Source organism: Somniosus microcephalus, chromosome 22 (genome assembly GCF_052327205.1).
Source record: "Somniosus microcephalus isolate GS21.2 chromosome 22, FLI_Smic_1.0, whole genome shotgun sequence".
NCBI lineage: Eukaryota > Metazoa > Chordata > Chondrichthyes > Squaliformes > Somniosidae > Somniosus > Somniosus microcephalus.
The window spans coordinates 22,984,482-22,999,711 of NC_141008.1; the positions used below are offsets into that span (position 1 = coordinate 22,984,482).

Sequence of the window (15,230 nt, forward strand, 5' to 3'; positions counted from 1 at the left end):
GGTGGAGGAACGCAGAGATCCTGGAGGGTTGTTGGGCTGAAGGAGGTTACAGAGATAGGGAGGGGCAAGGCCAGGAAAGGATTTTAACACGAGAACACTTCAAATTTATTCTCCCTTGAGGAACAAACTGGCTGTTCCTACCCAAATGAGTTCAGCAAGCACATTCTAGACATTAAGATGTGGTTAACAAGTCCTTCATAAGCTTTTTCTTTCTCTTCACTTTCATTAAGTGCATTGTAGTACTTTATATACAGAAGGAAGTATTATAAAGGCAATAACAAATTTCTCAGTGTGTTTATGAAAACTAAGTATTCCTCTCTTCTTTCTCATTATGCTTTAGATAATGAAGAAAGTACAAGTCTGTATTTTTTTCCCCATCAGTGTGATACAAAATGGCTATTGCCTTCAACTGACTTACCAATGATCTGGGTCTTTAATAACTCAATCTGCGATGACATTGAAGAAATGTCCTTTTCCCTTTTACTGAGCTTGTCTAATAAATCTAAAGGTGGCAAAGCAACAAGCAGAGAAAATAAGAGTTGTGCTCAAGGTTGCATGAAAGTTCTTTCAAGTAAAACTTGGGAAAAAAATCCTAAATTACTTCAAAAATTACCTTCTATGGACTGCTTCATTTTCATTTTCTCTTTTATGATGTTATTGCTGTCCATGGCCTGTAAACACATCAATGAGATTACTGAGGTGGGACAGACAAGATACGAGCTCTCGCTTTATCCCTCAAGGTTCAAGGGGCCTGACTATAGAGCGGAAATTACATTTGGTGTTCTCGTACACTTAACACACTCATACGGAATTCCTCTGCATTATTTTAATGTGGCCATTAACCACGGAACATCAACAAGCAGAGAGCAATTTTGGACAAGTGCATGGAGCATTCATAGGAGAACAGCATCAATTATAATTTCTACCCTTGTGTCCTTTCAGGAGCAGGACAAGCCATGGTTTATCTTCCACTCCCAGACACTTCGAATACCCTCGTGCATTTTAGCCTAGAAGTTGTGGGCAGCGTGATGCTGCTAGTAATTTCCCCAAGGCAGTTCACAGCTGCTGCCAAAAGTGGAGGAAAGAAAGCCACTTTGGCTTTAAATGACACTGTGGAATACAAGCCTAAGAACAGGCTTGTGTGGGTTAAAGTCTCTGCTACAGTTCCGACTGTCTGCCAACATTCTTATCAGTGCTCACCGCAAAAGGCAATTTCCATAAATAGGCTTATGTCTCTTAGGACCTGAAACGTAACCATATGGGAGTGCCGAGTGGGATGTCGCGCACTTGATGTTTAACAATCTAACCTTTTACTGCTGTGTTACATTGGATAGAGTATAGGATGCCACCGGAAAAACCCCCTAAGAGTAGATTTAGTGCTTCCAGCAGGGAGTCACACTCCGAGGGAGCATGGGTCAGACATGGGTCTAAAAACACTGTGGCACTGACTCTCCGACCCACCCTCCCTCCGAGTGCAGCTCCTCCCAGTGAGTGCGGCAGTGCTGAATTGATGCTCTCTCTCTGTTAGTCAGGAAATCACCATGCTGACAGACCATGTATTGCAGGCTAGACTATGAATGGTTTATTGCAAGAAAGAAATTTACATGGGAAGCAAGTTAAAGCAGCAATACTGTAACTTGATACTGTAATCATCTTCTGAAATCAAAACAACACCGCCCATTGAGGTTAAGAGTCCTTTAAATGGAGTCTTTTTTTATGCAAGTGCACATCCTGGTGCTCACGGAGCTCTGTCTCACCACAGTGACCTGGCAATATGGTCAAACTGGGTGAACCGAAGAGCTGGAGTCTGCCGTGCAGGTGTACCTGGTCTGGCAGCTTCTCACACCTCACTAAGCAAGTTTCTTTGAAGAAGTCCCAGATCCTTTTACAAGTTCTTTCAATACATTTCCAGGGAGATAGAAGGTGTCCTGCTGCCGCCACCCCTTCTGCCATTTGGCTGATTACCAAATCAATCGCTCTGGTCTGTTTTTGTAAAATAATGTTTTTTTTTCCATGGCCTTGTCATTAGGGATAATGTGTGCGTTGGAAAACATGCCTTATTTGATACCCATCTGACAAGAATCTTCAAAGTAAAATATCCTCAGTCATATAAAAAACTTGGTTAGCAGAGCTCAAACACTTCTGGACAATGTGTATCCATGTGCTTCCTCAGCAGATAAAGTCCATCTACGTTCGGCACAGGAAGCCTTCCGAACAGCAACAATCGCCTCCCTTTTTATTTACACTGATCACTTCACGTACTCCTCGATCCAGGAGTGCCTCACTTTCACAGGAACACCACAGATCCCCTGGTGAAGTGCACAACAAGTCACCCAGCACAGTCATCAGGGAGGGCAGGAGGATCTTTACACCTGTTGTCACTCCTGTGTTGCTTAATAATGAAGACCACGTGGCAGATCCCTTGGAACAGTGGATGCTTCATGGAGAGCAACTTATGAATGTCTAGGAATGCTGTGTAGGAATACAGGACCCAAGCGTTCTCCAATAGAGGCCAACTGGCTAGCCCAATGGAGCACCATCAATCTCGGAGAGCATGGGGCTGTAACGTGTGGAGGCTGAGCGCCTGCCCACCTGCTCTGGATATCAGATTGCAGGAAGCCACCAAATCTAGTTTGAGGGACGCGACGGTCTCTGTTGATGCACATCCAACCACTTCCCAGAGGCCAGCGATTTACTACTAGTGCCCGTGTGCAGGATGTAACAATTGGCATTTCTGAAAGCGAGATTCCTGTGCAGACATCGAGATGAATAGGGGCATCATCATGGCCAGCTGAGGGACTGGTGCAAAACCTTCAGGCCAGTTTGTGCATGAAGGCTATTACCCTTCTTCATCAAGCCATCCTCAGCTTGTAGAGCATATGGCAGTTACACCCTTGGCCTGGGGAGCCCATTGAGGTAAAGCCAAGGCAGTACCTTTGAGAAGAAGTGTACGCCATAGAAAGCACAAGGAAAGATTAAATACATTGTTCACTAAGTGCCTCTCACCCCAACACACACTCCCACCTGCATTTCCTCTATAGTCTGTGTGTGTGATACACTGTTCCTGAGCAAGACAGACTGGCACACCTAGATCCTTACAGTTAGCAGCATAGTTAGCTTTTTAAAAGCAATCAAGAGATAAAGACAGCAGTGCCACCTCTAAGCAAACAATGCCGCAGCTTGTTGTAAAGCACTAGCCTAGCCACCAGCTCCAGAGAAGGATCATACCATCCTGAAAACCGCGAGACAGCATCACCGCTAAAGAGGACAAGAGGAACAGCGAGTCATCATTGTCCCCAGAACAGTCCACAGGTGGCAGTGTTGGAGCAAAGCTATGCACGTTGTGACATGCAGTGTTATTGTGCAGGGCTGTCGAGCTCTGAATCTCACCGTTCTGCTCTGCGTCCTCTCCTGCCCCGGTTACCAATAAGTGATTGAGGGGTTAAAAAAATGCTGAAGTGGCAGAAGCAATGATATAGTGAAGGAATCTGAAACAGACGTCAAGAAAGGAAAGTCGCGAGAAAACTGAAGTGAATGTTAATATGAAAACTACAACTTTTCAAAAAAATTGTTAAACTTTTCATGTGAATGAAGTTGTTTTCTGCACTGAATTGGATGGAGTTGGCTTGAAATGGCTTTACAGTTCTGAAACACTCTTCAGTGAGCACCCCGATTTCTTTTACCATCCACATGAAGAAATCTGCTCAGCCTCAAAATCCACCTTAGTCCAAAACAAATAAAACAACCAGACTAAAATTTACTGCATGAACTCTCCTTATTCAAAAAGAGACTCTGCAGTGCTGAACTTTACCGAATGAATACTTGGGCCCAAGTTGTTCGTAGTAAAGGTAGCAGGCCAAGGTAGTTTACAGGGGATCAATCGGTGGCGAGGGAGAGAAGGGGCATCAGTAGATCAGATGGTGTACGGTATTATGTTCTTCTTCATTGAAGTATAGCTTTTTGGTGTTGTGAGCTGATGCTTCCCTCAGTATTATGGAACATGTGCCACTATCGTGTGTACCTTCTCTCCTATGTTATGATGCACCCACCAAGCGATCCAGGCAATGAAATGGCTTTACAGTTCTGAAACACTCTTCAGTGAGCACCCCGATTTCAACGTGGGCCAAACTACTGCACTCCTCTGGCCTGTTGGTTGTCATGGTGATCGTGGACTTCAGGCAAGGCTGAAGATAGCCAGAATATTCCATTACCCATCCATCTAGCTTGCCCTCTCTCCCTTGAATGTTCTACTGTTGTAGGATTTAGGAGAGTACTGGCGAGCACCTAGATACCTGGCATTAATATGGAGGATGTTTCAGTTGACATCACACAGTGTCTACACACTGAGTGGAGCTGTATCCTTTCTGCACAGGAAAACCTGGCATCATGGAGCACAAATAGTCACATATCTACAACTGGTAGTGCCCTGCACCCTTGGGAAATGGGCAATTTTAAAGAAGCCTGGATGCCTTTAGCTGAAGCTCAGTGCCAATGTGCACATACCAAGGTCTGCACCTTAGTCAAGACCCACTGACACTCTGGACACAGCATTGTAGCGAGGGGGCTGCTCACTCATGTCAAATTCCACCCCCCCGCCAGCTTGGAATAACCCTGATGTATAAAAAGTCAGGACAGTGGTTGATTTAACAATCGCAGGCAGTGGATTGTAGCCAGCTGTGGTTGCAGGAGGTGGCACAACTCAGTGAGCAACCACCAGCAGGGCGCTGCAGTAAACCATATAGCGAGCGCCAGGGAAGATGATGTGTTTGACAGCAGGGGTCCTGTGGACTCTGTGAACCCTTTCAGCCCTGTGGCTGTTTAGTAAATAAAGACAAAGATTAGTCAGAGTGTTTCTCCCAGAAACTGTGCAGCATTTACAGCACTGCCTTTATTTTCACTCCAGTTAGAAGCGACGGCCAGAATGACTGGACCGTTATTGTACAGAGGAGTGAAGCGCAGTGCTAGTGCAAGTGACTCTGCAACTTTATTGGCCACAAACTTGCTGCAGTAATTAAAACAACTCATGCAAAAGATTCCTGCTCCAATTCGGAGCCAGTGGAGAACTCCCAAGTTGTTGCTGTTAAGTTGAATTTTCATATTCTCCAGTAGGTTGGTGCGAGCTTGGGGAAGTGGCAACACTCTTTGGTCTGGGTTCGAGCCCTACTGTGGATTTAAGCACCTAATCTACAATGACACTTGACTGCAGTACTAAGGGAATGCTGCATTGTAAAAAGGTTCGCTCTAGACAGTTGGCCGATCGCCTGTATCAGCGGCTACGATCAAGGCACCGGCATCAACAACATGTATTTATATAGCATCTTTAATGTGGTAAAACATTGCATCTTTAATGTAGTAAACGTCACATCTTTAGTGTAGTAAAATGTCCCAAGGCGCTTCACAGGATTATAAGAAAAAATTTGACACCAAGCCACATAAGGAGAAATTAGGGCAGGTGAGCAAAAGCTTGGTCAAAGAGGTAGGTTTTAAGGAGCGTCTTAAAAGGAGGAAAGAGAGGTAGCGAGGTGGAGAGGTTTAGGCAGGGAATTCCAGAGCTTAGGGCCTAGGCAACAGAAGGCACGGCCACCAAAGGTTGAGCAATTATAATCAGGGATGCTCAAGAAGGCAGAATTAGAGGAGCGCAGATATCTCGGGGGGTGTGGAGCTGGAGGAGATTACAGAGATAGGGAGGGGCGAGGCCATGGAGGGATTTGAAAACAAGGATGAGAATTTTGAAATCGAGGCGCTGCTTAACCGGGAGCCAATGTAGGTCAGCGAGCACAGGGGGTGATGGGCGAACGGGACTTGGTGCGAGTTAGGACATGGGCAGCAGAGTATTGGATGACCTCAAGTTTACGTAGGGTAGAATGTGGGAGGCCAGCCAGGAGTGTGTTGGAATAGTCAAGTCTAGGAGGTAATAAAGGCATGGATGAGGGTTTCAGCAGATGAAGGCAAGGGCGGAGACGGGCGATGTTACAGAGGTGGAAATAGGCGGTCCTAGGTATGCTGCGGATATGTGGGCGGAAGCTCATTTCAAGGTCAAATATGACACCAAAGGTTGCGAACAGTGTGGTTCAGCCTCAGACAGATGTTAGGGAGAGGGATGGAGTCAGTGGCTAGGGAATGGAGTTTGTGGTGGGGACTGAAAACAATGGCTTCGGTCTTCCCAATATTTAATTGGAGAAAATTTTTGCTCATCCAGGACTGGATGTCGGACAAGCAGTCTGACAATTTAGAGACCGTGGCGGGGTCGAGAGAAGAGATAATGAGGTAGAGCTGGATGTCGTCAGCATACATGTGGAAACTGACGCTGTGTTTTTGGATGATGTCGCCAAGGAGTAGTATGTAGATGAGAAATAGGAGGGGCCAAGGATAGATCCTTGAGGGACACCAGAGGTAACGATATGGGAGCAGGAAGAGAAGCCGTTGCAGGTGATTCTGTGGCTAAGATTAGATAGATAAGAATGGAACCAGGCGAGTGCAGTCCCACCCAGCTGGACGATGGTGGAGAGGCGTTTGAGGAGGATGGCATGGTCAACCGTGCCAAAGGCTGCAGACAAGTCAAGAAGGACGAGGGATAGTTTATCTTCGTCACAGTCACAAATGATGTCATTTGTGACTTTGAGCGCCGTTTTGGTACTGTGGCAAGGGCGGAAACCTGATTGGAGTGATTCAAACATGGAGTTGCGGGAAAGATTGGCATGGATTTGGGAGGCGACAACACATTCAAGGACTTGAAAGGGAAGGGAGGTTGGTGATGGGGTGGTAGTTTGCAAGGATGGAGGGGTCAAGGGTTGGTTTTTTGAGGAGAGGGATGATGACGACAGATTTGAGGGAGAGGGGGACAGTACCCGAGGAGAGAGAACCTTTAACAATGTCAGCTTTCTTGGGAGCCAGGAAAGGAAGTTGGGTGGCCAGCAGTTGGTGGAATAGGGTCAAAGGAGCAGGAAGTGGGTCTCATGGACAAGATAAGCGTGGAGAGGTCATGAGGGGAGTTCGGAGAGAAACTGGAGAAAGATGTGTGTTCAGGGCTGGGGCAGGGGGGAACCTTAGAGGAAGTTTGGCCCAGAGGGCTAGGGGAAGGAAGGGAAGTGGCAGAGGCAGCTGAACAGATGGTCTCAATCTTCGAGATAAAGAAGTCAATGAGCTCCTCACACTTGTTGTAAGGGTGTAGGGGAGAGGGGTTTAAGAAGATGGTTAGCAGTGGGAAATAGAAGCCGGGGTTTATCTTTGCATTCCAGAATGATTCTGGAATAGTAAGAAATGTTGGCAGATGAGAGCAGGGCCCGATAATGCTTTGTGGTCCAGCCAGATCTGGCGGTGAATGGATAAACCAGTTGTCTGCATCCCTTGGACTTAAGGGAGCGAAGATGAGGGACGTACCAGGGGGAAATGGCCAGGGTGAGAGAGAGAGAGAGACAGAGAGAGACAGAGAGAATTGTTTTAATAGGGACTAGGGCATCAAAGGTGGTGGTGAGGGTGTGGTTGAGCAGATCGGTAGCTGCAGAAATATGGTGAATGGAGGGCCAAAGGAATTTCATAAGTGCAGTTGTAAGAGGGTTGGGAAGAGTGTTTTTTCCAGGGGCAGACACAGGAAGAAGTCGGGTTGGAGGGGGATGTGGGTGGAGATCGATATGAGGAAGTGGTCAGAGATGGCCTTATCTGCGATTGACACGATGGGAGTAGCAAGGCCACGAGAGATGGCAAGGTCGAGGGAATGGCCGTGAATGGGGAGTGTACATGGAGGGAGAGATTAAGGGAGAATAGGAGGTTAGTGAACTCCGAGGAGAGCGAGCATGATGAATTGAGATGGAGGTTGAAATCACCGAGCATGAGAAGTAGTTCGGTGCAGAGGCTGAGGGAGGAAAGCAGTGAAGATATCTCAGTAATAAAATTTATGGTACTTGGGTGGGCGGTAGAGAACGAGAATTTTAAATGAGGTGAGAGGGTGGAATAAGGTGAGATGCTCAAAGGAGGAGAAAGTGCCGGAGGAGTAGAGGGCCAGACCAAGGTGTGATTTGATGAGGAGAGCCACACCACCACCACGGCGTTCTGAGCGGGGCAAATGGTGGAAGGTATAGCCAGGCGGGGAGGCTTTATTTAAGGGTAAGGTGTCATCACCTCTCAACCAAGTTTCCATCAGGGCCATGATGTCGATGCAATCATTCATGATAAGCTCATGGATGGCAAGGACCTTGTTCGCAAGTGAACGGACATTCGGGATGGAGATGGGGAGAGGGTCGGTGATGGCTGCCCCACTGCCAGCATCCACAGGGTCAGTGCTGGGGAGGAGATTGGCAAGATTAGTCCCCAGCAGGAGAGTAGGAAGGGTTAGTTGGGGTTGTTGCTTGTAAGGAAGCAGTGACGAGCCCATTGTAGGATGCCAAGAGAGGAACAGAGGGAAGCTGTTGGCTTATCTAAGAGGGAGTCAAGCCTGGGACAGCAGCAGGAGAGTGGGAAGGTCGAAGAGTAATCACAGAATCACAGAAACCCCACAGTGCAGATAGAGGCCATTTCGGCCCATCGAGCCTGCACCGACACATATCCCACCCTATCCCCGTAACCCCACGTATTTAATCCCCCTAACACTAAGGGTCAATTTATCATAGGATTGGGATAGGGATTTGGGAGAGCAGAGTATCCAAGAGAGGAGAGATGAAAGGAGGCATGACGACAGGAGAGAGCGGTTAGGGAGGGAGAGAGAGAAAAGGAAAAAAGAAGAGGGGAAAAAAGTGGAGCAGCAGCCAGTGTGCTGGACACAGGGGAAAAGCTCAGGTTACATAGGCCTGTTTAAATGTAGTCATTAATGGGGTACATTTTCCTGGTAGCAGGGATTAGGTTGGGGACAATAGTAGGGAGACCAGGGTCAAAGTCAGAGGTCCTATGGAAGGACAAAACCGGCGTGAGCAGGATGGGGCCGGTACGGAGCATCGACGAACCGCTGTCCAAAGCAGGCGAGTGGAGTCCAGAAGCTATTTGATGGGTAGAGATGGAGAGGATGGAGGTTGTTGCCATAGGAATGAGTTGGTAGCGGTGCAGAAAGATGATGAAATTGACGCAAGTTGGAGGTCACCGTAGATCAAAGCGGCGGAGAAAAAGTAAAACCACAAGCCAGCGAACTGCAAAGCTGAAAACCAGTAGAACGAGTCACCGGACAGCAAGTGAAGCAGCAGCGGCTAACTAGAACCCTGCAGAGCTGAAAAACCAGTTCAGCAGGGACACAGCCGCAGTTTAAAAAGGTAAAAAATCTTTTAGCCAGCCGCATTAACATGGGGTTGATGAGCGCCATCCAGGTGCAGCTAGCCAGCGCCCGAGCACTTTGGGCGCCCACTACTAGGCCACCGTAAAAATGTAGCCCGTCTGTCGGTGGGAAGGCTACCAACTCCACTTTGAGGCAGTTACCATCCCACTAACGACTGGCGATAGAAGTGAACGTCGGCCCCAATATCTTTCAAATCCAAAGTAACATCTGCCTGGTCAGGTGGACATAAAATTCCTCATTTGCTGTTTGTAGCATCTTCCCATGTGCAAATTGGCTGCACCTTCACTAACTACAACAGCACTTGGGTTGTAAAGCACTTTGGGATGTCCTAAAGAGATAAGGTGCTATATCGACGCAAATTCTTTCGAATTACAGTGGCAGCTAGTTAGAAATTGAAGTGGAGACCAGAACCCAGGCTCGTTTACTCAGTCATCTAGGAGCCCATTTGTTTGCTTTTCCCCCACTTTGAAGACAAAATTAGCTGCTTTCTCATTCATTATCTTAGCTCCCCGCCTGGCGCTGATTCTTTGTTGGGGTACCGTTCCAGGGCATTGACATATCATCCCCCCCCCCCCGCAACCAGGACCATTATTCACCTGAGCCTTGAGATGGTTGCTGAACCGTGATCAGGAGTGGGAGTGCTGATCAATTTCCTCCTCCTTAAAACAGGGCCATAGTATTTCTTCCCCTGTCTGGTAAACAGCCAACTCACCCCAGAGCGACAGTCAAACCCTGGCTCAGCCACTCACTGGATAAACTTCCCGAGACATAGGCAGACCCTAGAAATTGCCTCTTTGAACCTCCTGTAGCTCGTTGGCCATCTCCTCCCAAGCACTTGGTTGTGATTTCCAGCACTAAGAATGCAAAACTGTGCTCGGAAGAATTAATGAACCATTAAATTACATTTCATGTAAGCAAACACATTTTTCTTGTCTGCCTTTTAACTTTTAACTCAACAGTAACATTGGTCTTCAACTTAACGTACAGACGCCACATAAAAATAAGCCCACGGCATTGTCTGTTTAATATTTAATCAAGATCAATTTCTGAAGACATCTATTATTTTAATATGCTTTTAAGCCCAGATATTATTAAATCCTGTTAATTTTTCTTTGATATATTCTGAGTTGATTTTAATCAGAGCTCAGCAAGACGAATACGATTTCCTACCACAGAGAGCAGAGATATATTTATTTATTTATTTATTCTCATACTTCAGAAGAATGGCGAGCTTCCAGTGCTTGCAGCTTCTCCTGAAGGTGCTTCAGTTCCTGCTCGTGTTGGATCTCAGACTTCTGGAGCGCCTCGTACTCCATCATTTTTCTCTCAGCCGAAGAGATCTGCTCCTTTAAGAAGCTGATGGCCTGGGCTTGGTCTTTGTACCCAATGTGAAGTTTCTCCTGCTCAGCAAGTCTTAGCTCAGTATTTCGGAGTTGATCGGTGGTCATCTGGAGCTCTTGCCGGTGTTGACTTGTTGTAACCTCCAATTTGTTTTGCCAGTTTGAATTGCATTCTTCTAGTTCATAGTTGGCTTCTTGCAGCTTAACTTTGAAGTCCTCTTTTTCCTTTATGTGGAGTGCCATCTCAATCTCATGCTTGGCTTTAAGGTTCTCCCATTCAAGCTGGTGCTCCATCTTCAGGCTTTCGATGGTGGCTCTTAGCTCCACTAGCTCGCTTTTCTGAACATCAGTACCCACAATCAATGAGACCTTAAGTTCCTCTAGAGATTTCTGGTGGTCAGACACCAAGGTATCCAATTTGTTCTTCCAGTTATCCATCATCTCCATGTTTTCCTTAGTTGCTTGGTGCAGCTTCTGCCGGAGGTCACCGATATCATGCAAGTATTTTTCATTGGTGGCCTTTAACTTTTCCATATCTTGCTGATACTCCTGCAATCTGGTCTCATATTTATCCCTCAGCAAGATGCTCTCAGTTTGATGCTCCTGGTTGACCGACAATAACTGTTCTCGCAATTTGAGCGCCTCTGACTGTAGACTGAGGCTGTGTTCAGGAGTGTCTGACTTGTTAGAGTTTCTCAATCTCTGCTGCAGTTCCTCAATCTCACTGTTCCTCAAACTTAGTTCATCCTCAAGCAGGATGATCCTGGACTTTTCAGCTACTGTTGTGAGCTAGAGCCAGAAAGTAAAGAAAATGTAGTTAATACCCAACACATTGCAGCTCAGATAGTTTCTATTAATGGTTTGTAGACTGGCCAAGTGTGACATTATGGCTTCTATATATGAGCTATTGTAAAGTCTCTGCTCCATACCTTTTATTTTTACATACAGTAGAAGCACAGTTAAGAACTCTCAGATTCAGTTTGTTGGCTGGACTATTGCCAATTGTTATGAACAACAGGCATAATAAAAGCACCCCTGCAGCATTGTAGTGCCACAATATCTCGAAAATTTGGGCTGTATATGAAGCGTAATCTTTTTCATGTTGCATAGAACTCTCGGGTCAATTATGGAAAAGTGCTAGAAATTACCCTGAGCTCAACACAAACCACCAGTTTCTTCATTAGATGATATCTTCATTCTCCGTACATAATCAGGAGTTTCACACTGGAAATGAGCAACCTAGGGCAATCTAAGGTTACAGGTCACTGTCCAGTAACATTATAGTTATGACATGTTGTTGGTACCTATTGACAGAGAGAGTGTGGTGGGGGGGGGGGGGGGGGGGGGGGGGGCGGCGGGGGGGGGGGGGGGGGGGGGGGCGGCGAGAGCGAGAGGCAGAGAGCCCGCGAGTGAGTGAAAGGATATTTGCTCCAATTATCTGGTCTCTTTGTCCTGAAGCTACCTATCTGCTAACCGTATTCATCAATCCCTTGTCTAGAAACAAACATTCATTTATATTATCCAAAGGCCTTTTCTGGTAACTATTATATCCTATAGTTATGCAAGAGCATTTTTTTTTTTTTTTTTTTTTTTTTTTTAAAACTGTTCTCGGGTTTCAATCTGTGGCCCTTGGTTTTTGAGCCCTTCACGAATGTATTTGATAAAACAGTGGTACATTCTATCTATACACACTGTGGTTCTCTCTCTATTATATACTGAGAGTATTATTTCCCAATAATGTATACTGTTTTTAATGCTATGTTTAACATACTGTTCACTGGGAGTTGGAGTATTTTGTAGCATCACACAGAACGTATACCCAGTAGTGCACTGCATTATTGGCCCAGAAATTCGGGTCTCCACGGGTGAGTACGCACGGGGTACTCACCCGCAGGCCCGATGGAAGTGCCGGTTTCCTGCATGCACTGCACACCGGCACTTCCGTTCCTCTGAACGAAGGGGTTCAGAGTTCGAACGCGTGCGCGGGGGAGGCTGCGCGTGCGCATCGAACTTAGGTCTTTTTTTTTTTTTTAAAACAGGTTTTCCCGGGAAGGTAAGTCTGCAGAATTTAGAAATATAAAAAGCAGGCGCAAGGCCTGCTTTTCACAAGGTAAGTGGTGAATTAATTAAAATTAAAACATTTTTTCCCCCACAGGTTTATTATTTTTAAATACTTTAAAGCAAGGCAAGTTGATTTTTAGCCCCATTAGAAAATAAAATTATTTTTTTCAAAAATTTAAATTATTTTTTAAAAGTTATTTCATGTAATTTATAGTTTATTTAAAAAATGTGATTTAAAAAAAAAATTATTTGAAGATTTAGTGCTATTTTGGGGCCATAGTATTTAGAAGTCTTGACAGCACATCCTGTCAGACTTATGAATGGAGCATTCCCTGCTCCGATTGGCTCCCCATGGCCCACGTGATCCCAGGGGACGCATCGAACTAACTGCGCCCCTGGGATACGCAAGCACTGTGCGCCGGCAGCTGGACCAGGCCCAGGATCGGAATTCCACGGGGCCCTACAGCTCAACGGCCAGCGCGCAAGGTAAGTGCAGGTCGGGGGCTTGCACCCGTGGAAACTTCCGACCCGAATTTCTGGGCCAATTATATAATTCAATGTCTCTGTTGGTCTAGTTTCTTTTTATAATCTTTTTTGTTCCACTCTCTTTTCTCACTGTGTTGTCCAAATCTCTGTCTGCCTGAAACTCTCTCTCATTCTTTCTCTACTGTTCTTTCTACAAGTCTCTTATGTCCACCAATGGCTCTCCATATCTGTAACGAATATTCTTCCACTGATGTAGTCAACTTCCATGTCTTACCTTTGTCAATGCACAGAGTACAAAGCTGTGTTATGTGATAACTAATATTGATCAGGTCAGAGGTTGGGTGAGACAGCCTGTCAAGAGCAGCTTGGACAACATTCACAGGAGAGAGAAACCAGGGCATTGGGAAAGAGAACGGAGCTCTGGGCTGGGCATTGGAGTGGATGGAAGTAGCAATGGCTCAGGAGCGACTGTGGTGCCAGGCCATGGTTGAGGAATGGATCAGACTGTCTGGGGCCTGGCAGTACTCGGGAGGGGAAAAGCAGGGTCCTCTAAAGAGGGAGGCTGGTGCTCGGCAGTATTCTGGGAATGGCAGCGCACAGGAGAAAGGAGTCTTGCAGCATTTGGGAGAACTGGAGGTTGGGGGCCAAGGGGCGGCGGCATGGGGCCAGGGGGCATAGCACCACCTGCATAGCATCACCCGGGCCCTACAACAGCCAAGGCGAAGATAGGATCAGGCCTGGCACCACCTGTAAACTGGGCAGCACTCACACTTGGTGGGCAGGGAGCACGACACAGGAACCATAGCATGGAGGTCAAGCGAGGCTGGCGGCACAGCACTACATGGAAGCGCTGACCGCTGGTAAACAGCGCAGGGGGTCACAGAATGCATGCAACAGCAATAAAAGGTTGACGAGGGAGGCCGCAAGTTCACGAAAGATTGGGAGCAAAAGCGCACAAGAAACTCGAAGAGATGGGTAGCCTGCCTGGGAGGATATTGCTGGAGATATTTTTTAAGGTAGATTAGGAGGTTCAGGCATAATAGTTCATTGTATTCAAAGCCATTTTTAGTGTAAATATAATACATCAGGGGGATTAATTGTCTGAGTTCACGCTGGCAGCTGGGAACCTTGCCAACACCGCAAGAAATACCACACACTGGGATAATCCCAATCCCTCCGTTTATTGATACCATTTAGAATCTTTAAATTCAACAACTCTGAACTGCCTTTCTTTGTTTTTTCCCGGTAATCCCTATTTTCAGTTTAGTTTCCTTCACTGTGCCCTCTCGAAAGTCAGGATGTCCCCACTGTGTAGCCTCAGTTATTGCTCTAACTCTGGGGTGTCCAAATTATAGTCATGTGGGCCCGGACCCTGGCAATCCAACCCACGACCCCTGATGTTCCAAAGCAAAGTGCCTAGGCAGCTCAGTTCTATTTACATTCGATTTCTTATTTGCTTATGTTTTGTTTGAATCTCTTGGGCATGGAGGTTTAGAAAAGTCTGTTCTTAGTGCGCTTGCCTCATTGGTGCATTAATGCTAGAAGATGATGATCAGTCAGCCAGCAACTAGAGATATATGCAAATTAACGAGACCATGAGTTTTAACTTTTATGCATGGCCCCCCGAGCCTCCATTGTACACAGGAGGAAAAGGTGGATGCTTTTGCTTTACCTGTCTTTCTACTCCACCCACCTAATGCAAGTCCACTCCTCCAGCCCCAAAATACCTATTGCTCTTCCTGGGCCTTGTGCATCTTAGAGCCTGCGCACAAGCATGCCACACCAGCCCAGCCAATTTTACTGTTTCTATAGTTTATATCCTCCACCTTTGTTCTTTTCTGCTCATTTTTAGCTCCCACTCCGTGCTCATCACGACGATCCTCCCCTGTGCCCGTCGCAATGCCCCTCCCCCGTGTATATTGTAATGGCCCTCCCAGTGCTCCTGCACAACATGCAACAGCACCTTCCAAACCCGCGACCTCCACCACCTAGAAGGACAAGGGCAGCAACTGCATAGGAACACCACCACCTCCAAGTCACACCGTCCTGACTTGGAAATATATCGCGGTTCCAAAATCCTGGAA

The 15,230-nt window shown here is 46.6% G+C and overlaps 1 protein-coding gene across 1 annotated transcript in view; it reads right to left on the minus strand.

The window, feature by feature from the left end:
• Positions 1-15,230, minus strand: part of clip2 (CAP-GLY domain containing linker protein 2) — a 194,050-nt gene that overhangs the window by 42,979 nt on the left and 135,841 nt on the right. Inside the window, exons 10-12 of the mRNA XM_085964309.1 lie at positions 10,474-11,388; positions 614-671; positions 419-502 (exon numbers count right to left, since the gene is read on the minus strand). Coding sequence (XP_085820435.1) covers positions 419-502; positions 614-671; positions 10,474-11,388 — 1,057 coding nt within the window. The remainder of the gene's footprint in view (positions 1-418; positions 503-613; positions 672-10,473; positions 11,389-15,230) is intronic.